This window comes from Haliotis rufescens, unplaced genomic scaffold, assembly GCF_023055435.1.
Source record: "Haliotis rufescens isolate VD_foot unplaced genomic scaffold, xgHalRufe1.0.p SCAF_5, whole genome shotgun sequence".
Lineage (NCBI taxonomy): Eukaryota > Metazoa > Mollusca > Gastropoda > Lepetellida > Haliotidae > Haliotis > Haliotis rufescens.
The window spans coordinates 24,070,452-24,091,484 of NW_025964223.1; the positions used below are offsets into that span (position 1 = coordinate 24,070,452).

At 39.0% G+C, this 21,033-nt stretch overlaps 1 protein-coding gene across 10 annotated transcripts in view; it reads left to right on the forward strand.

Moving 5' to 3' along the window:
• Positions 1 to 19,609, forward strand: part of LOC124111427 (coiled-coil domain-containing protein 181-like) — a 30,253-nt gene extending 10,644 nt beyond the window's left edge. The window contains exons 1-8 of one of the 10 annotated variants that reach the window (XM_048383608.1): positions 1,771 to 1,929; positions 6,257 to 6,426; positions 7,072 to 7,255; positions 8,303 to 9,120; positions 10,356 to 10,388; positions 12,425 to 12,481; positions 16,180 to 16,331; positions 16,499 to 19,609. In XM_048383608.1, the coding sequence (XP_048239565.1) occupies positions 6,265 to 6,426; positions 7,072 to 7,255; positions 8,303 to 9,120; positions 10,356 to 10,388; positions 12,425 to 12,481; positions 16,180 to 16,331; positions 16,499 to 16,670 (1,578 nt within the window). In that variant the 5' untranslated portion in view covers positions 1,771 to 1,929; positions 6,257 to 6,264 and the 3' untranslated portion in view covers positions 16,671 to 19,609. Of the gene's footprint in view, positions 1 to 1,770; positions 1,930 to 4,209; positions 4,521 to 6,256; positions 6,427 to 7,071; positions 7,256 to 8,302; positions 9,121 to 10,355; positions 10,389 to 12,424; positions 12,482 to 16,179; positions 16,332 to 16,498 lie in introns of those variants that run through there. The other 9 variants (XM_046471130.2, XM_046471156.2, XM_046471138.2 and 6 more) reach the window with 9 other exon arrangements.
• The last annotated feature ends 1,424 nt before the right edge of the window (positions 19,610 to 21,033 follow it).

The window sequence follows — 21,033 nt, forward strand, 5'->3', positions numbered from 1 at the left end:
GTTTAACACAAACCTTTAGTCTCTGACATGAAAATATTGTAAGGTTTGTTTTTTGTGAAATTGTCTTCCATGAATATATGTTTATTTATCAAGTATATGAATATCTATCTATGTATTTGAATTCTCCTGTGGGAAATTACACAGAAGAAGGATTGTCTTTTGATATATACTTCAAAGGAGCAGAATTAATATCATCATTTTCAGATACTGACACTGGAAAAATCTAATGTTCCCAAACTATACTGAACCACAATAGCGTCACTTCATGAAAATAGTTCATGAAAGTTTCCCATTGAAATATCAACGCAAATATGGATATATGGGTAAAAATGCAGCTTAACAAACGACCATGGTACAAAATCCCGAATGCTTTCCAGGAAAATCATTTATAGTGTTTTGTATGTCTAAATGCTATAGGGATAGTGTTTTGTATGTCTAAATGCTATAGGGATAGTGTTTTGTATGTCTAGAGACCACAGGGATAGTGTTTGTATGTCTAAACACAGGGATAGTGTTTGTATGTCTAGACACCACAGGGATAGTGTTTGTATGTCTAGACAGGGATAGTGTTTGTATGTCTAGACAGGGATAGTGTTTGTATGTCTAGACACAGGGATAGTGTCTGTATGTCTAGACACCACAGGGATAGTGTTTGTATGTCTAGACACCACAGGGATAGTGTTTGTATGTCTAAACACAGGGATAGTGTTTGTATGTCTAGACACAGGGATAGTGTTTGTATGTCTGGACACAGTGATAGTGTTTGTATGTCTAGAAACCACAGGGAAAGTGTTTGTATGTCTAGACACAGGGATAGTGTTTGTATGTCTGGACACAGGGATAGTGTTTGTATGTCTAGACAGGGATAGTGTTTGTATGTCTAGACACAGGGATAGTGTTTGTATGTCTAGACAGGGATAGTGTTTGTATGTCTAGACACAGGGATAGTGTATGTTTGTATGTCTAGACACCACAGGGATAGTGTTTGTATGTCTAAACACAGGGATAGTGTTTGTATGTCTAAACACAGGGATAGTGTTTGTATGTCTAGACACAGGGATAGTGTTTGTATGTCTAGACAGGGATAGTGTTTGTATGTCTAGACACAGGGATAGTGTATGTTTGTATGTCTAGACACCACAGGGATAGTGTTTACTACAAGGAACACAGACAGTGTTTTGCTTCACTACAGACAAGTTGGGGTGTATGTGTGGGTACCATCACAACCTAACAATGCTGAGTGGTTAAATTATACCACCTGTGAACTCAGAACATATTGAATGAAACATCTGAGTTTTATGTTCTCTCTGTGGTCCTGTTACCACTCTTTCATGTAACTGAAGGCCTCCAACTGTGTTGAAGCAGTGGTTTGTTTGAAACACATGACTGAGACTGGACCAGACTGTGTAGAGAGAGTTCCCCTGTTCCAGACGTATTGTCACGCTGTATGCGAGAGCAGTAACGTAGGAAGGCATTTCAATAGAACTGCAATCAATTCTCCCAGGCTGATGAGGTTTTCGTGTATTGTATTTGCATGTCTATTCATTTTCAGTTTTGACAATTGCAATTGGAAGAGAATCACTCCAGCATGGCCAGGATCTTTCTTGTAAAAGTTGTATGGCATTATTTTCATACATGTGTTTTTAATATTCATGTGACATGAATAATAGGTCCTGTGAATGTTGTTTCTAAACTTAAATCTTGTTGTCCTTGGTTACCGTCATATCACAATTATTTCGCCTTTATTGTTAGCTGGGAGTTTCATGAGGATAGGAAGTCTGAAGTGTATATCAGTATATTTGTCATACACAAGGCCATATTGAGATGCTTTCCACACAGAAAAATGGAATGTCGTCATTTGGTGCTCTGGATGTTTAGTGATCGTGATTTATGGAAATGTACATAAGCTATGAAATGCACCTGAAGGAGGTAACTATGAACTAACCACAATCTTTGCGAGATACAAATTACTTTGCATTTTGGAATTACGGGAACATTTCTTAGGTACTTTTTTAGAACTAAAAACCACACAATTGTAGTGTTTTAGTAACTTTGCATCATTACCAGATTACACATTGTTTGTTTGTTTGTTGTTTAACCCAGCACTCAGCAATATTCTAGCTATATGATGGTGGTCTGTAAATAATCGAGTCTGGATCAGACTATCCTGTGATTGACATCATGATCATCGATCCACGCAATCGGGATTCGATGACATGTATCAACCAAGTCATACTTCATCAATATGTGACAAGATTTTAAACTTTTTCTAGTCCCTAGCCAAATACTAAACATGCCAAAGGTAGGAATTACATAAGGTTTCACTGAAACATCACAAGAAGTTTCTACAACAGAAATGATCCGAAATGACACACAGGGAGTCAGGTTCAGACATGTCCGAGTTTACACTGTGACCAACTGCTTTGTGGGGTGGAATACATGTACTCGAACATACCTGGTGTTATCTGCCTCAGATCTGGCCACAAGCACCACAAGCCAAACAACCTCTCTTTGTCAACTGATTGTTCTTATCAAGGCAGTACACATTGTTGTAGGTAGTTGTACATGCAGTATTATATCAGGGTTAGTTGCCAGCCAGAGGCACTTTGATCCAGCTTAATGGTAATTTCATAGGAGCAGGGGTGATCAATGCTTTTACTGTAGGCAGACTTTATGACACTGTTTGTCAAGCAAGTATTTCAGGGTCATTAACTGAGGCATTGATTGGAGATGGGAGCTCCAGAGCGGTTTACAATATGAAATAATTTCAGGTTTGTTTTGTAAGGAGATGGATAAGCCTAATAAATTATGTCTGTTATTTGCAGTTGAGGCAGTAGACCAGTCAGTAAACTGCAGCAAGCAATTCTTCACATCAATTAACGCCTAAATGTAGATTTATTCTTCAATATGTAACGGCCATGTTTATTTACTGTTGCTAGGTTGAAAGACTGACTAGCTTCAAGGGTATCATGTTTATGTTTATTTCATTAAATACGTATTTAAAAAAAGCGTAAAAACCACAGTCATTTATGGGTATGGGTAACATGTTGCCTTTGTTGTGAGTTATACCCCTTTGATTGGCAGCACTGAATGTTAGATCAGTAAATATAATGGCAGTTTCATTTGGTTTTGTCAGGCAAAGATGCATCATCGTGATTAACTTCTTTTTTTAATACATGGGTGTATATTATTACTTTTTTAACTACAACATATCAAGCGTATTCATCCAAGATAATAATTTTTAATCAAAATTTAATGTTGTTTAGCACGGTTAAATCTTCAGGTAACCTAGTTCTACATAAAAAACACAGCATGTTTATCTCCCAACTCACAGTACTAAGCATTGTTTGTCTATTCTTACCAACTTCTTTGAGAGCCATTTAGAAGTTGGAGGACTAAGTACGGATAAGATTTATGGATGAACAACTTCTTAATTACAATTAGGAGCGACGTTTCGGTGTAGGTTCAGGAAAGTGAGGGACCTGCTTGTTTGATAACGGTGTTAGAACCTACACCGAAACGTCGCTTCTAATTGTAATAAAGAAGTTGTTCATCCATAAATCTCATCCTTACTTATTCTTACCAAGATTCCTGTTACACACATAGCTATTTTCATAGACTGACAGTATTAATTATCTGAAGCTTTATCAGCAACAGGAAGCCATTGACAACAAGTTTTTAAAAAATATATCACGGCATTAACCTTCATTCATTTTTTATGAAACTGGATTAGTCATAAAACATTTGTTTACATATTATACAAATCTATGATCATCATGATCACGTATACATTACATTAAGAGTTTTGTCCCTTTAGTGTGCCAGCATCCTATGATTCTGGGTTCGTATCCCAGGCTTTGCTCCTAGAGATAAACCACCTGCATTACTTTCAGCCCTCTCCCCCAAACTACGTGATTTAACTGAAGTAGTGTTCAAGGCAATAGGAGACCCATAAAGAAAAAAATCCCAAAATGAAAAGCATAAATCTTACGCCACCCAAAGAGTCGAGGTGATGACAGAAGAGATTAAGTAGTGCTACTTAGCTGATGTTCAGCAAGCCAGAGATAATAGCCGGATTAGTGACAAGTGCAGATTACGTTATAGCCTAATCGGATAGAGACTTGACAAATCAATAACTGCACCAAGCCTGCTGCTATAGAATGTAAGGTAACAAGGTGTGAATGAATCTTGTTGTGAGGGACAGGCAGGTCCAGTTTGTTTGCTTATGTTTTCATCGATCGAACGCCTTGGGAAAGAAAAACGTTGTCATGTTTGCCTGGTTGAAACGGTATTGATTGTCGGCAGTAGTGCCGATGGTTGATTGACGTCGTGGACGCAGGCAGGGAGGAGAGAGACTGTGTTTGTTGTGGTTACACTGCTAGTGGGATTCCTCAAGTGTCTCCATGGCCGGGTTTCAATCCCACTGTCAAGATAGTTATGGACAATGATGAAGATGGACATTAAACAAAATGGAAGTTACTTTTTGGAATTTTGTACTTGATTTGTCATTTGATTTATTGGTAAGTTGGTGATTTTGTTCACTATTGAATATTTGGAAATGAAAATTGGTTGATTGCAGACTTTTGTACATTGTGCAGGCATTTATGAATAGCATTTTTTCAGAAGCAAAATTATTATGTGAATGGCTCTAGTTTACTAATATATTTGTAACCTGTCAGAATGCTTGACACTACAGTACTTGGGAGTAGGTTTATCAGCAGACAATACTGACAGAATTCTTCATGATGACTTATGAGGTATTATTTTCATATTTCTATGAAATTGAAATACGCAAAAGAAAATTAGGAATCAATCACACATTGTGAAGTTTCCAATCTACAGATGACATAGCTCTAGGTTTATTGCCATGCATGAGAAACTTTCTTATAATTTACATAAATATGAAAGCGATTAAATTCTTTTTTTTAGGATCTGTCAACATGAAAAACAGAAAAATGAAAATAAAATGAAATAGTATTTTCTGATATTTTTTAATTTTGCCGTTTTTTATTGAAACATAAGTAACCATGAAATATCACTTGAATTATTTCGTGAAGTTGGAAATACATAGCAAAGTTTGAAGCAATGTAGACCTATATGAGTTATTGCCATCTGAATGACTTATCTGTTTGCACAGTTGTTCGGTGGGGCAAATGGTGACATTCATGTGCCTCAGGAGTGCAGTCGAGATTTTAGCCCTAGAGAATTGTGTGTTTGAATCAGAGGCATCTTCTTGTGATTTTGATACTTCTGAATGATCAATTAAAAAGAAGTGCCTTCCAAGGTCATGGTAGAATTTTGAATATTTTGTATATTAGACGATTATGAGAACATAGTATTGTCACATTTATGGGAGCTAATAAGGGTATTTTGACTTGCTGCCAGTGATTATTTTTGCATGATATGAGACAAGTACATGATATATACAAAGCAACATTTATTAACCTGAAAACATATAAGGACCCTCCCTAAAGATACCTTTAACATTAGATGAACTCAGGATAGCAGGCTGACGCTAATACATGTTTGTGATATATAACATACATGTCATCCATGTGGATATACTTCCAGGTGTAAACTGGGCGGTGGGGTCACTTAGCCTAGTGGATAAGGTATTCGCTCATAACACCGAAGACCCAGGTTCAATTCCCAACATGGGTAGAATGTGTACTAAGGCTGGGAGGGGTAACTCGGGTACTCGGGTCGGTGGGTACTGAGTAAGACCCGGGTACCCACATGACTACCCGGACCCGTGGTTAGTCCCGTGATATATTGTTTAATGACAAAAAGTATCTAGAACTCTATGGTTACGCTACAAGTCACTAATGTTCACATTTCTTTCTGACTATGAACCCATTCCTTCATAATGACTTTTCATATGGTTGAATAAAGATATAACTTAATTCAACTTCAGTGTATGCATGACCAGATTGTTTAATACATGTATCTAAATACGTTTTGCCAGGGCTATGGTAAAACAAAATGCCCAATCAAACATTTTGTACCTATCACTTGAGACCTACAGTGGGTACCTGGGTAGTGAATTCGGACTAGTCCCAGCCCTAACGTGTACAGTCCATTTCTGGTGTCCCCTGCCGTGATGTTGCGGGAATATTGCTAAAAGTGGCTTAAACCATTCTCTTTCTCTCTCTCTCTCTCTCTCCATGTGTAAACATGTCAGCATTGGTATTCCTGACATGTGACATGCATGACAGACATGACATTCATGACATGTAACTTGTGGATGTACTTCCAGGTCTAAACATGTCAGCAGCTGTGGCCGTGCCGCCCCGTATTGAGGTGTCCGACACTTCCCAGAAGGAGGCCGACTACGATGACGACTTTGAGGACTTCGATAAAGAATTGGACTCCTTCATAGCCAGCGAGGACAGCTCTCAGAGCGACAACAAGGCTGCCGACGATAAGGTAAGGTTCTCGGAGAAAACACCAGTGGAGTTAGTTGCCTCATAATTTCAAAGGAACTTGTATTTCGGGCTTGAAATATGGCCCATCCACCTGTGTTTGATATTGTTAAGGTTACAGTACTGTACCTCCTCTAAATCAGTGTGCTGACTGAAATGAGGATTGGATGGTTACAATGTGTGACATGGCTGATAGTGTTTCCTCTGTAATGGAAATCATTACAGTAGACCAAACTTGATCATTACAGTCTACAACATTCGCCAATAGTCGGAAGCCAAGCCTAGAAACTTTCTTTTGAGCCTTGTAAGTTCAGCTAATAACAGTCCATATGATAACAGGGGCGTTGGGGTAGCCTAGTGGTTAAAGCGTTCTCTGAAGACCTGGGTTCGATTCCCAACATGGGTACAATGTGTGAAGCCCATTTCTGGTGTCCCCCGCCGTGATAATGCTGGAATATTGCTAAAAGCGGCGTAAAACAATACCCACACACTCACCCATATAATAACACTAAACTTGACTGAAAATGATGCTTCAATGTTTTGGGCTAGTGGACTGGAAGTTGTTTGTCACAGACTGTTATTAAAGGCTTCATACTTTTGCATAAACCAACATCCACACAGTCAATCAATGTGTGTTTTCTTCATCCAGGAGTCCATCAGGAAGCAGAGTACGGAGTCGTCGGACAGCCAGCCTGAGAAGGGTACAGAGGAGATTGAGAAGGGGCAGAAGGAGTACTCCAGCCAGTCGGATGCAGATGACTACACTTTCAGTGATGACCAGAAGCGGGCCATGAGGGAGCTGATAGCACAGAGACAGGAGAACGACTTCCCTGGTGGGGCTGTGTACACTTCTCATTCTCTGTCTTCACTGGCTCCATCGCTCACATGGGGCGTTCAGGTAGCCTAGTGGTTAAGGCGTTCGCTCGTCACACCGAAGACCTGGCTTCGATTCCCGACATGGGTACAATGTGTGAAGCCCAGTTCTGGTGTCTCCCAGCGTGATATTGCTGGAATATTGCTAAAAGCGGTGTTAAACCATACTCACTTGATCCACCGCTCACATACATGGACTGTTTAGCTGTGAAGGACTTAATAACCAATCTTTTACTTTAGCCACTTGTCCAAACAGGGTACAACTATTTTATGATGAAACAGCGGGCTAGTGGGCTAGTTTTAATTTCTAACCCTACCAAAGTCTGAGTCTTGTGAAATACCAGATCATTCTGATTTATGAACAAAATGAACATGAGGGACTGGTCATTTATTATAGGGAGGGGTGAGGGGAGGTCATGAATAAATGTTACCTAAAATAAGGGGGGCGGTGTCTGCATAATATAATGCACACCACCCATGCCCACCCCCCCACCCCCCCCCAATAATACATGACCAGTCTAATGGAATGAATAAGAGGTAATTTTTCAGTGTCTAGACCAAATTGACAAGGCTTCTGTGGAGGGTCACATTCAAACCTCATTTGTACGAAGACATCGAGGCAGAATGTTTTTCGCTGTATCTTAAAGTGTCATTTGGAAGCTGTTGTGTCAAGTTGACTTGAGGATTTCAACTTCTGTATTCTACCAAGGCTATGTTCCGGTACAGTGCCAGTACCTATGTCAAGCACATGATAATGGATGATGATACTTGCACCTGTACTGAAATTTGTCGCTTTGTGAACAAAGATACCTTGAACATTTTCTTGAAAATAAAATGAAATGAAATAAAGTACCTTCCACCTCACAACTTCGAAATATTTAAATGAAAGTGTTGTGAATGATTTATTGTGACATTCCATACACTATTAGAAGTGCAGCCTTTATTTACCAAGGACTGTAATGTTGGTATGGACCAGTACTGTAAGATGTGTTGATGCTGGGTTGCAGATGAGGATCCCCCGGAGTACGATGTGAAGGACCGGCTGATCCAGCTGAACGCAGAACTTGCCCAAGAGTCCGACCCCGGAGAGAGGTCACACAAGGTCGGCTTCAAGGAGACTCTTGTCGATCTGGTCGCCCCGCCACCAGACTTCAGTGATGATGAAGATTCTCAGAAAGGAAAATCCAATCCTACAAGTCCTCGTGAAACCGAGGTTGTGTCCAGCAAGTCCTCTGTAAATCCAACCTCAAAACCCACAGATGGCAAGAAAAAAACTGTGGTAGTGGAACGTGAGGGTAAATTTGAGGTGGTGAACATTGACGATTTAACTCCTACTGAGCGGCAGATGTATGTCTGTGACCCTGACCCTGACCCTGACCCTCCAGCTAAGGAGGGAGGACCAAAGAAAAATGTAAACAATTGTAACATACATGAAAAATCAAAACAGCCTTCTCCTCCCAAACAGCCAAGACCAGCTACAGCAAACGGTCACACAAATCGTCGAGCACTTCGACCAGTGCAAAGCAAGCAACGACCAAAGTCGGCAGCAAACCAGGTCAGCAATGAGAGCAGGTCGTTGGAGAACTTTTCCTACACATCGCCTTATGCTCTTTCAGCGGAACAGAAGGAGCTTGCCCGACAACGAGCGAAGGCAATGGAGGATCATAAGCGAGAGCAGGATAGACGGAAACGGGAGGAGCAAGAAACTGAACAGCGGGAGAGTGATGATGCATTCCGGGCCTGGTTGAAGCAGAAGAGAGAAGAAATAAGAAAGAGGCGAGATCGAGATCTGGAGGAAAAGAGGAAAGAGGAACGGACTGATAAGGTGACTTATGGTTTTTGTTGGTGTCCGTATTGGGCTGTTTGCATTGTTACTGTTGCTGTTAATTCTGATGTACTGTTGTATGTTGTAGTCACTTGGGGTAGCATTTCACCAGATGCATTGTGATACATGACCCAGAGCAGTGTAGTAAGATGCAAGTGTGACAGAATGTCTAGATAGTCAACGGTTTTCACAGACAACAATTATTCCCTAGATCACTTGATATGCTGAGTTCTGCAGTGACTTTGACTATAACTTATCAAAATCTTGTGCAGAGTTGTGTCCCTTTAACAGACATGGTCCACAGGTTAGGTGTTTTAATCCCAATTTTGTTTTCTTGATCTTACCATTCCCTTTTGGTGATTTCCACTTAATGGTTAACATCTGATTCACATAAAACTGACACATTTCCTTGCTTTGGTAAAAAAAATATCAAAACTCATTGTAGGCGTATATTATGTGCACCCCCTTTACATTGTTGTATTTGTTTTTATGAATGTGCATTATGCACAAGAAAGTACAGTCCTTTTCAAAGAGTTATGTATGACCACATCTAGGCTTTGAAACTGACATGTAGCCTCATTGAAATGTATCACTATTTTTTAAAATTAACATTAAAATAAAAAGACAAAAACCAACTATTTTTTTATAGCATTTAAAATGGGTCATGTGTCATGAGATGTGTATCCACAGTAATTTAGCTGTATCTGTATTCAGCTACGAATTCCTGTGATGTTTTGTCTTGTATTGTCACAGCTGTTATTGTCTATCAAATCTTTCTAATTATCATTAGTTTTTTTCCAAAAGCTTGAAAAAGAGTTATAAATTTAGTACAGCCTTTTCAAATAATAAAGACAAATACCATGTTTCTATATCTGCTTTTCCAAGAATTGTTATTTTTCAAAAGTCGCTGTTCAATCAAAACAAATATTATGGTTCAATCTATTAGTTAAAATGATGATGAAATCAAGTTATCTATTAGCAAACAATGGCAAAAGAATTTAATACAGTTAATGTAGTTAAAAAATATTTTGAAATGACTTTTTTTTCACAAGTTTACAGAATACATATTTTTGCAAAAAGATTTTTTCTTTGAGAATATTCCCCTACAAAAGATCTTTTCAGTGAGAAGCTTGGCTAGATGTTAACAATAACATCATCTGAGCCTGGCAGATGCTGGGCTGTTTTTTTGAGTACATGAAATGTAGATTCTTATTTATTTTTCCGTGGCGAATCAGGATTGGTCGGATGGAGAAGCAGACTCTTTGACAGTAAGACATTTCATTACAAATTTATAACTCTTTTGCCATTCTTATTTGTGAACGTAGATGCACAGGCTGCCTCTGGTGATGTCGATGTGCATGGTGCATGTTCCTCTGCACACCCAGTCCCATGTTTTAACCAACACTTTAATCCTGCAAACTTACAAAACCTAGGCTGTATGTTCCAATTTCTGCCACCCAGGGAAACCACTGAGCACTTTAAATAGGACCTGTTTTGACCAATCAGATGGATAATGCAAGAAAGGAAAAGGAGCCAATCAAAACACTCCTTTTACAATAGCCTGTAAATGTGCCACAAATGTCCTATCAATTACATTGTTGAGGTGTGTTTTTTGTCAAAATATGTATTGAAAAATAGAATTATGTGAGAAATACAATGGATGCAGAAACATTTTATCATATTATGTACCGTATTTGACGTAATAAGCGCCCAGGGTGCTCTCAAAATTAGAAATAGGGGGCTCTTATTAAAATATTATTTTGGTGAATAAAAAAAAAGTTGAAAGATAAATTTCATGGTTTATGCTGACAGCCTGAAATGTTTATGTACGGCAGATATATTTTTCCAGAATTTAATTGCCCATAATTAATGGTGCATATGACACAGGAGTGCGTATTATACGCGAATGAATAAGTCTTTTTTACATTGATCAATCGGAAGGGGTGCAAATTGGGATTGTTCACTAGCCAATATATTAGCAATTATTATTAGCTTATTAGAGCGGGGCGCTTATTACGTCGAATACGGTATTTTAAGAGATTACGTCATGTTGTCATTTTTAGATCACATTACTCTATGATAAGATATCGAAGGTTTGCTATCATGGGATAGGGAGCTATCTGGAACATGTGAGCATGGGATCAGGGATGTAAACATTCATTACACTAGTTAGATAGTTGCAGACAGTTAACTTCCTTCAAATAGTGGGATCTAATATTTACTGTACCTCGATCTTTACTTTATCTTTAGAGTTATCTTGTGGAAATTAGGTATTATCTACAACAGAAAATTGTTAACATGGTTAAAATCCTGAAAAAATAATCCCCCAAAATATAAGTTGTAAATTGAATAAATTTTTCTCTAAGTTATTTTAAGGTGTCTTTGTTGTTTAAGCTCTTAAAATATGAAAATTCCTTGCTCCCTGAAATATGAAATTTATTTCAATGAGTCCTAAGGTCTAATTACTTAATCTAATTTTAGACAATAACTATGCTGGGAGTCCCTTTGTATATTGATTGTGTACAAAATAATGAATGTCAAGTCAAGACTTAAAGGAAGTTTTTTTCTTAAAATCTTTTTACACCTTTTATCTTTGCTGTGCAGTGTGTATTCTTTGTCATGGAAGTGAATCATTCTAACAGGTGGTGGTCAAACTGACTGGTGGTTGTTGCGTAGGCTGGTGGGGTATGTCATCTAACCCATCAATATTTCATCATTGAAATTGAATGACCTGAATTTCTTTGTGGTAGACTATATATATTTATTGTTTTAATTTATGGTCATCCTTGAAAAGCCTTGAATTGTCCTTGGAATCATGTTATGCACCAGCCATTTCCTGTCCACAGTTACTTTATTATACCAAGACAACTCTCTCTATATGACTTAGACATTAAGACAAGGCAAAAAGTTCTGATCTTCTCCAAGGTGTGCACACCCTCTTTTGAAACATAATGAACAGTCATACTTTTTGAAATTTTATGGGTGGTCTGGTGTAAAACGTTAACATATTACAATACTATAACCAACTCATTGGGTGGTACATTTTCAACAAAATAACACATTGCCAAATAACAAAACACATAACTACTTTTCCAAGAAGCTGTATCCAAGCTTGTACTGGGTACCAGAAGAGCTAATGTCCTATACCAATGGTGAATAATGTTCCCTAACCCTTGCAAGGGTAGTATAACTATGTATATATCCACTAAAACCCTAAATATCCATACATGATTTCCTCTGGCTGCAGGTATATAAATAGTATACAAAACAAAATGTCTGACTACTGAACCATTTTGTCAATCAGAAAAACCAGCTGGAGCAAGAGGAGCCAGCTCTGCAATCTTTCCAACCGTTGTTCCAGGTACACTGCCGAGTGTCGCCACCGCCGCCGCCTCTAGAGGCATAGTAGCTGCATGTGCTTGTGTCCTCTGTTGTGTTACCATGGTAGTGTGATCATTATAACCCTAGACGTTTTCTGAGTCAGCCTGTGATGTTGCTAGACTCAGTAGTCGTAGTGTAGGTGAATGTGTGATATTCTGAGGGTCAAAAATAAGGGAACAAGTGGAATACAGCGTCCTGCTGTGTTGGGTTAAAAAGTTCAGGTTCTAACTTAGTCTTATTAACCTCAGATCTTTTACTCCGATACGATACCTGTCTGCGTGAACATGGTGAAGATGACCCAGGACACCTCCAAGGTCAGTCACATCAGGGGAAAGTGCTAATCAGCCAGTCAGCATTGTTACAAATCAATTTCTGAATCATTGCGGTTGCAATATGATGCCGACCCCTGATAATGCTATGGGTATCGGTGTAGAAGATCTCATTTTAATAACTGAGTATCTTATTCATCACTACGTTATACTGTTTTCTTCAATAGCTGTTCTCTTATTTTTTCAATCAGTAAAATTCTATTTGTAAAATTGCATCAGTGTTATGTCAGGGAATTGGGTGGCCCACTCATCTAAGGCACTGCAAGTCAGTGTACAGAGCTCAGGCATGCAGACACCTTTGATCATGGGCTCTGAATTCAGGGTTGCCCTGACTTGTTTTACCCATGTTGCCAAAATGTTAGCCTGGGTTCCCAAGTTCCCCGCACCATCCTTTCATGAAAGTAGTTAAAGTTAAAAATATTAAAGAAAAGCATTTCAATCCCTGTGTAGCACACATTTCACCTTATAGTAAGAGATGACACCCACCCATTGTTTAAATCATGCTTGCCTGGGCACTTACTCCTGTTTCTCTCCCTCATGCTCTTCTCCCCAGTTGGAAGATTACTGTAGACTTTCCTTGTTATGAAACTACTCCAGGACTGTATCATGAAGGCATCGCCGCAAATCTGTGTCATAATGACGGTGTCTGTTGACGTCATTTACCAGAGTTTACTTCACAAAATGATTGGCTAGGCCTACCAGTGGTCATGTGATCTTTGTTCTGATCGGACAGAACCTCCTGGATCTGACCTGGATCCGGGATTTTGAAATGCAGGGTACACAAAGTGTCTTGACCAAGTCAATCAGCATGGTTTTGTTTTAAAAATGGCTAACAAGTGGAAAACAATAAAAATAGTAAGTCATATAGATTTCAAATTGAACTGACCTGACAAACCTGAGTTTATATAGTTGTAATGTTTGAGACAAATGTTTCCTTCTTCCTCCTGTCAGTCTCCATCTATCATCCATGTGCTTGTGAGTGACCTAAGCTGTGCAACTGTCCATGTATTTGTGCTTCAGTTTGTGTTGGCTTTCTGATGTGTATATCCAACTTGATATCTATCTGTACATTCTAGTGCAAGTAGATGTATTTATTAGGGATGTCACAATGCGATATGTAATTTGCTCCATTTGGCTGTGGGTGCCATCAACCAGTTTGTGTTTAACCTGCATAGCAGTATAGTCAACAAACACATGGGTGTGACATTGTTATTGCAGATGCTAAGTACCGGTATATGGAGATCAAAGACACCCTGAAACACAAGTCAAATGTATTGTCTGTCTGACAAAAACAGCATATTGTAAACGTAGGTTTGGCATTGTATTACCCTTCTACCTCAGCCACTCAAAGTATAAGTCAGAATTGCTGCTGAAGTCCGACTATTGTAGATAGAATTCTTGAATATTACTCACAAGAGGTCCTCAGATCTTATCAACTCTAACCACTTTTTCTGATTCCAAGGGGGCACGGGTGGCCCAGTCATCTAAGGCGCCATGATTCACTGTACAGAATTGTGTCCCTTGGCCACGCCAGAAACCTATGATTTTGGGTTCGAATCCCGGTTTGTCGCAATTATGTTTCTAGGTTTGTCAGCACCATACCCATACTCATGGGTTTCACCGAAGTGGTAAACGTCTGAGACCTACATCACTTTGGGCTTTCCTCCCACATCAAGCTTACATGCCGTGATATAACTGGAATACTGTTCAAAGCAGCAATAAACCCAACTCACTCACTCTGATTCCAAATTCAAATATACAGAGAACCTCCTTGGTCAGCAGTGAGTGTTGGGAATCTGTGCACCACTCTTGGACAACTAACAAAATACTATTGATGATAATGTTAGCTTCTCCATCCAAATAATGTTTGACGACATGCGAAATGAGTCACAACCCTTATGTCAGTAACTAAATTCCAGTCCCTCGATGTCTATATTCATTCAGCGCTATCAAACTCTTCTTGTCTAAAAGAACTTGGTTAACAACCTACGTTCATCGGTCTTTCGAACATGGGATGACTGAATACTATATAAGACTGGGAGGTGCCAGAAGACCCTTAATCAGACCCTTCCATGCAAGTAGCAAGTTTTTAGTCATGTAAAAACTGACCATTTACATCTTGCTATCCCCAAGAGAATCATCTTCGGTCTCACAGGTCGACTGCTCTTACCACAACAGTCACCAGACTTACCTCTATTTACCCTTTGCATATTTATGCTAGACCTTTGTAGAATTTCATAAACAACATATGAAGTTAAAATTTCGTAGCTCGATCGTAGTGCCACCAGTGGCGATTACTAGTTTTGTCCCTTCTATTTTCCTCCTAATGACCAATCAGATTCCACCTCTCATATCATTTGCTTCAAACAAAATGGCTGCACCCAGTCAAGACGATCTGATCCATAATCAAGGTCTTTTTGTTATAAAATGCGTCTTACTTTGCGAAGTACATCAAATCACTTGATTAACTTGATTAAAAATATTTAAAAAATGTGAAAGACATTTGTCCATGCCCAGTTGACTGAAATCTTCATGGCAGTCGCCATGTTGTTTATGAACCGAATGTCGATTTCATTATGCGATTTTCATTAGACTATGAATAGACTCGTTAGTCCAGCCAAAATATAACTCCATAATTCCAGCCAAGTTCGGCAATGGTGGAAACTGGACTTTTCTAGTCAGTTAACTCCCTTGCCTTGGGAAGATGAAGCCATGTGTTTCACAGAGTTGCTCACAAACTAACCAGTGTATTAACGTATGCAGTAAGTCCAGCCTGCCAAATCTACCCATCCCCTATCTACCACCTTGACTTTTGTGGGGAGGTAATCAGTTGTTGTGTTCTTTATGAACATGTTGAAGATCTCTTTTTCAGTTTTAGAAATGTTACCTGTTATTGTGTCTATTATGTTAAAAGAATTGTACTTGTTGTTTTCATGTCCTAGGTTTTAGCCCTTTTCAGACCTGTATTATTTTATGTGCCTGAAGTAGACTTTTTTCTGTTATATTTCAAATATTAAAGTGAGCTACAGAGCCTAATGGCTCTATTTTTAACACAGCTGTTGTTGAAAAGCTTCCAGAAAATATTCATTAATGACTGGTCCCTTTACATTTTTCTGCAGTAAAGTCTCAAGCCAAACTTTAACACAATAAGATATTTATTTTGTGGGGTGGTCAAAGCTTGCATATGAGACTGGGTTAACATTCTCCTTCCTGTCTTGTTAGATATTGGTAATACACCGATATGCCCAGATTGGACAAGAGTTGGCTGGGAGTGTGAAACAGTCTTATTTTGTCCAGCCCTGCCTTCTCTTGACGTATGCCCTTGTGCTAATGGCACGGTGTGTTTCAGAAGGAAGAGAATGAGGTGGCATTCCGAACATGGCTGAAGGAGAAGCGCCTCCAGATCCAGCGGGACAAGCTGCTGAAGCACCGCCAAGACCAGGAGATGAAGGATGGCTACCAGACTGTGTCACGGGATGAGTGTGACAAGGCATTTAAAGAGTAAGTCCTCATCATGCCATGGTTGCCTTCTTTTTTCCTTAAAACAAATAGCCACATATCCTTTTTTCAGCCTATATTTATCCATTTTGGCCAGTAAGCAATTTTTTATGGACTTTTCACTCCTCACTCACTCACTCTCCATCACTCATGTGCTTCTTGTGCTGCAGGTGGATTAAGAAGAAGAACGTAGAGAGCAGGAAGATGAAGGTCGTCGAGAGACAGAAGAGTCGCTCAGCTCGTATTTCTGCCAAACGCTCTCGCAGATCAGCCAGCCTGCTCCGAGCCATCCGCAACTCCCAGTCATTCCAGTACGTTGACTACTACGGCTACAGGTTCTGATGGACTGACGGTCCGTGCCATCTAAGTCAGTCAAGCAGCAGATAGGGGTTGTCTCAATAGTTAAAAGGTGTTTTGTTGTGTGGGAACAAGTGCTCATGTTTGTAAACCATGTTGTTCAAGGAGATCAGTGGTTGTTTTAAGAATAACTACAACATTTATGAAATGAATTTTCAACCTTTTGAACTTGAAACAACCCCTAAGAAAGATTTGCTAAAAATCAACTCAGCTATCTGTGATCAAGTATTTCAGGGATTTAATGTGGAGAAAAGTCAAATTTTGTCATTTGTATATTTGTATTTCATAAGGCCGTGTTTAATGAATAAAATTATTCTCCAACGCAGCAAATTCAGAATTTTGGAGCTATATCAAACTTGGATATATATGCAGTTTCAAATTACATGAAGATCACCCTGACCTGCACAGTTGTCTCCCTTTGACTAAGAAGCGACCTGTATTCAGACTCTGTATAAAATGTGCATCTCAATGAAGTTTCAGATGTTTGAATTAAACATCATACATGCGTTGCCTGTAATGTGGTAGCCAGAACAGACTGGCAGTTTCAGATGAAGATATGGGCAGTACTGTTACTTGGTGAATAACGTCCTTGTTAGATATCACTAATACAACCCCACCACAAACACCAGCTGGAGGCCAGGTCTACAACATCATCAGAGCTTCTTACAGTTTGTCCCCCCTAGTAATACAGTTTGTCCCCCCTAGTAATACAGTTTCTCACTTCTTGGTAATACAGTTTGTCACCCCTAGTAATACAGTTTCTCACCTTCAAAAGACAAAAAAGATTTCCTACATGGCTATTTCAAAATAGCTGAGATTTAAAAATATAAAATGAAGCCTTAACAATATACCAACTAATAAATCTGATGTGAAATTTCAACCAGTAAAGTGAGAATGACATATCCTAATGTTCATGTCAAGCTAAATGGCATTGTGAACATTCTGCCCATCAACAGCTTTATGTAACGTAAAACAACCCCAGGGTTTTTATGAGATTCAATATCTTCATCCAAGGGATGAAACCGAGGGACATATGTGAAATCAGTGGTAATTTTGTGTGTGAAACAGGGGAGATTGTTCAACACCCAGGATTTTTTATAGAAAATCCCAGTCATTGCACAACTTTGGGATTTGATGCGATATACAGACAGTGACAGGACAATGGGATGATGTCACCGGATGGTCATGAGTCTGGTTGGAGAATCTTTTTATTTGTGAACTTGCCGTGTTTCTAGACATTAGCTGCAGTGTTGGGACTGGGGTAGACTGGTTACTAGAGTAGCGACTTCTAATCTGTGATATTGTGATGCTGAATGACATGCCTCCATCGGAGGGATCTGACAGAGTTGTGAATTTTTGTTATTGTTGCTGGAGAGAGTATTTTGTGAGACGTTTTGTATTACTTGGTTTGTGGACCTTTTTGTAATTATGAAATAAAACATCTTTTGAGGTGTCTATTAAGTCTGTTAACAAAGTTTCAGTTATAAAAATGCAAAGTAAGTCTATAGAGGAAGGGAGATAACTCATTGACTTGACAATCAAAAAGGCGGACAGTTCTTTTAAGAAACCATCTTTTCAAAAAAAAAAAAAGATTTAATAGCAACGACATGACCTTGAAAATAAATCTGTAAGCCAAGTAATACAAATAAAGAAGACCACTGTTACAATGGTAACATTGGTAGATATTACTTTGTTATATAAGCTGGCGATTGTGTCGAATGTAATGTTCAAAGATACGAGTGTTAAAATCATATGGATGTTTTTCTGTCAAATATTATTACAGTTCAATGTGTTATAACAAGATGAAAGATGTAGTAGCAGACACTAGTAGTGAGATTTTGTGCTCAAGTTAGCTCTTCATCCTCTTCTCTCTGTATCTGCTTGCCCTGGCTGTATCACAACACTGTTCAGACTAGCTTTGATGTACACAGGCAAGATGTTCTCCACCTGCTAGGATACATAATGTGTATTACCTGTTTCCTTGTCCTGATATTGGAAAGGTAAAAACTATTCAGTGTTAATTGTAGTCAGGCTTTATCTTTGAAAGTGACTGTCATTAATTTTTACAGCATCGATCCTGATGTAATACCTCTAGATTGGACGTTTTCAGCCATGTATTCCATCATTAGATGGTTGTTCCTGTTGGGTGGCCTGTTTTCTATCAGAATTTGTGATTGGTATTTCGTACAAGTTTTAGGAATTGAGGACTTTCAATCTTTGGCAGTTTCTTTTCAACCAACACAAAGATATGGTAGATTTCATAGGCGCCAAAAACACTGATCATTACAGCGTAAATTTCTGTTACTTAAACTAAACTACATAGGATATATTTCACAGTATCAAATGACACCAGTAATATTTCAAACAAACTGAAACCCTGTTAATCTGGACCCTGTTATTCTGGCAATGCTGCTTTCCGGTCATTTACTTTTAGGATGTATAGAACTATACAAGGGGCAATACCCTTGGGTTTTTTATGTGAAAATTAGGTAAATGGAACGATTTCATTGGGTAAAATTCTGTCCAGATTAACAAGGTTTCAGTACCTTCCAGATTAACAAGGTTTCAGTACCTTCCAGATTAACAAAGTTTCAGTACAGTCCTGATTAACAAGGTTTCAGTACTTTCCAGATTAACAAAGTTTAAGTACTGTCCAGATTAACGAGGTTTATTTACTGTTCGGATTAATAAGATTTCCCTGTAAAACCATACAGGAGAGAATGAGATTTCCACAGTGCGTACACTTCGACATGACTCCTCCAAATGTTCCTGTATGTTTACACTAGCAGGATATGAACAGTGTAGTGATTAAATTCCCTGTTGCTTTTTAAGCCGACAATCAATATAGTTCTTCTGGTTAGATGAGTAAAAATTGTATATCAAGGTTTTCTTGTTTTGTTTTTTTAATCAAACAGTCAACCATGAAATTCTCAATACTATATGTTTTATTTATAATTGCATGATCTTAAAGTCAACGTTCATTGTTCAATTTGTTTGATGTTTCCATTGCAAATTATGGTTTTAGGAACTTGTTTTATTCTAGTGGATGTGTTCCTTCCATTGCAGGGCAGTAGGGTAGCCTAGTGGTTAAAGCGTTCGCTCGTCACGTCAAACACCCGGGTTACTTGGTTGATGCATGTCATTGTATCCCATGCATAGGTCGATGCTCATAATTCTATTCCTGGATTGTCTGGTCCAGACTCAATTATTTACAGCCAGCCATGATATAGCTTGAAATTTGCTGAGTGCGCCGTTAAACAAAAAAAACCAACAAAATAATGACCCGAGTTTTCAGTGTGACGAGCGAACGCTTTGACCACTAGGCTACCTCATCTTGGTACAACAGGTTAAGAGACAAAATATCTTTGCAAGGACTTTCTTACAATGTTCAAGTGATGACACACACGACCTGCGTCATGTGAAGACTGTGGTAGTTATCTGTCCTTGCTTGTATTGTTGAGGCAGGAGGTTGAGGCTAAACAAAACAAGACAGGGGTTCCACTTATGTAAGAATTATTAGTTTTACATTTACAACCATATCAACATGTCTTCATGGAAGGAAATACACATACAAAATGGCATCAGATGTAAACAAGAACCCAGATCCGCCACTGATATTAGGTTTCAGCATAAAATTGTATGTATCAATATCATATAACAATAGTTCATGTTGTGCGTTGCCATTGAAAAATGAATTGTTAATGAGGTTTTAGATTTATGTGTCCAGTGTTTTGCTGTCAAATGTCGACTGTGGTGCTTGTGTCGATCGCCTCATTAGGACCTGTACACACCTGTACACACCTGTACACACCTGTAGACACCTGCACACACCTGTACACACCTGTAGACCAACTGTGCTTCCATGGAGTCCTAGCTTTACCCTGCCACCCTTCATACATGCATGAATCTTGTCCTGTGCCGGGCCCTTCTTCTTCAAAAGTGGCCTTAGCGCTCAGATGATCATTTCTCCCACCGATTGCTTTGTGGAAGGGGTACCAGGTCTGTATCATTCCATGTCATATGGCCTGCAGATAATATTGTTGATCTTGAGATGATCCGATTCCAGCCTATCTATCAAAGTGTAAATATTGTGTCTGTTAAATAGTGATGGGAGAGTTGTTGGTACAGAAAGGTGGGTTGCACTGTTTTAGGGAAAAGTTATTCAGGGTACTATAATTAAACTTAGTACAAAGATGTTTTGCATCTCCCACCCCCACACACCCATCTCATCCCCTATAGACATCCTCTCCACTCCATCCCACCTCGAAGTCCACCGACATATTCTCCACCCCACCCCACCCCACCCCACACACCCATCTCATCCCCTATAGACATACTCTCCATTCCA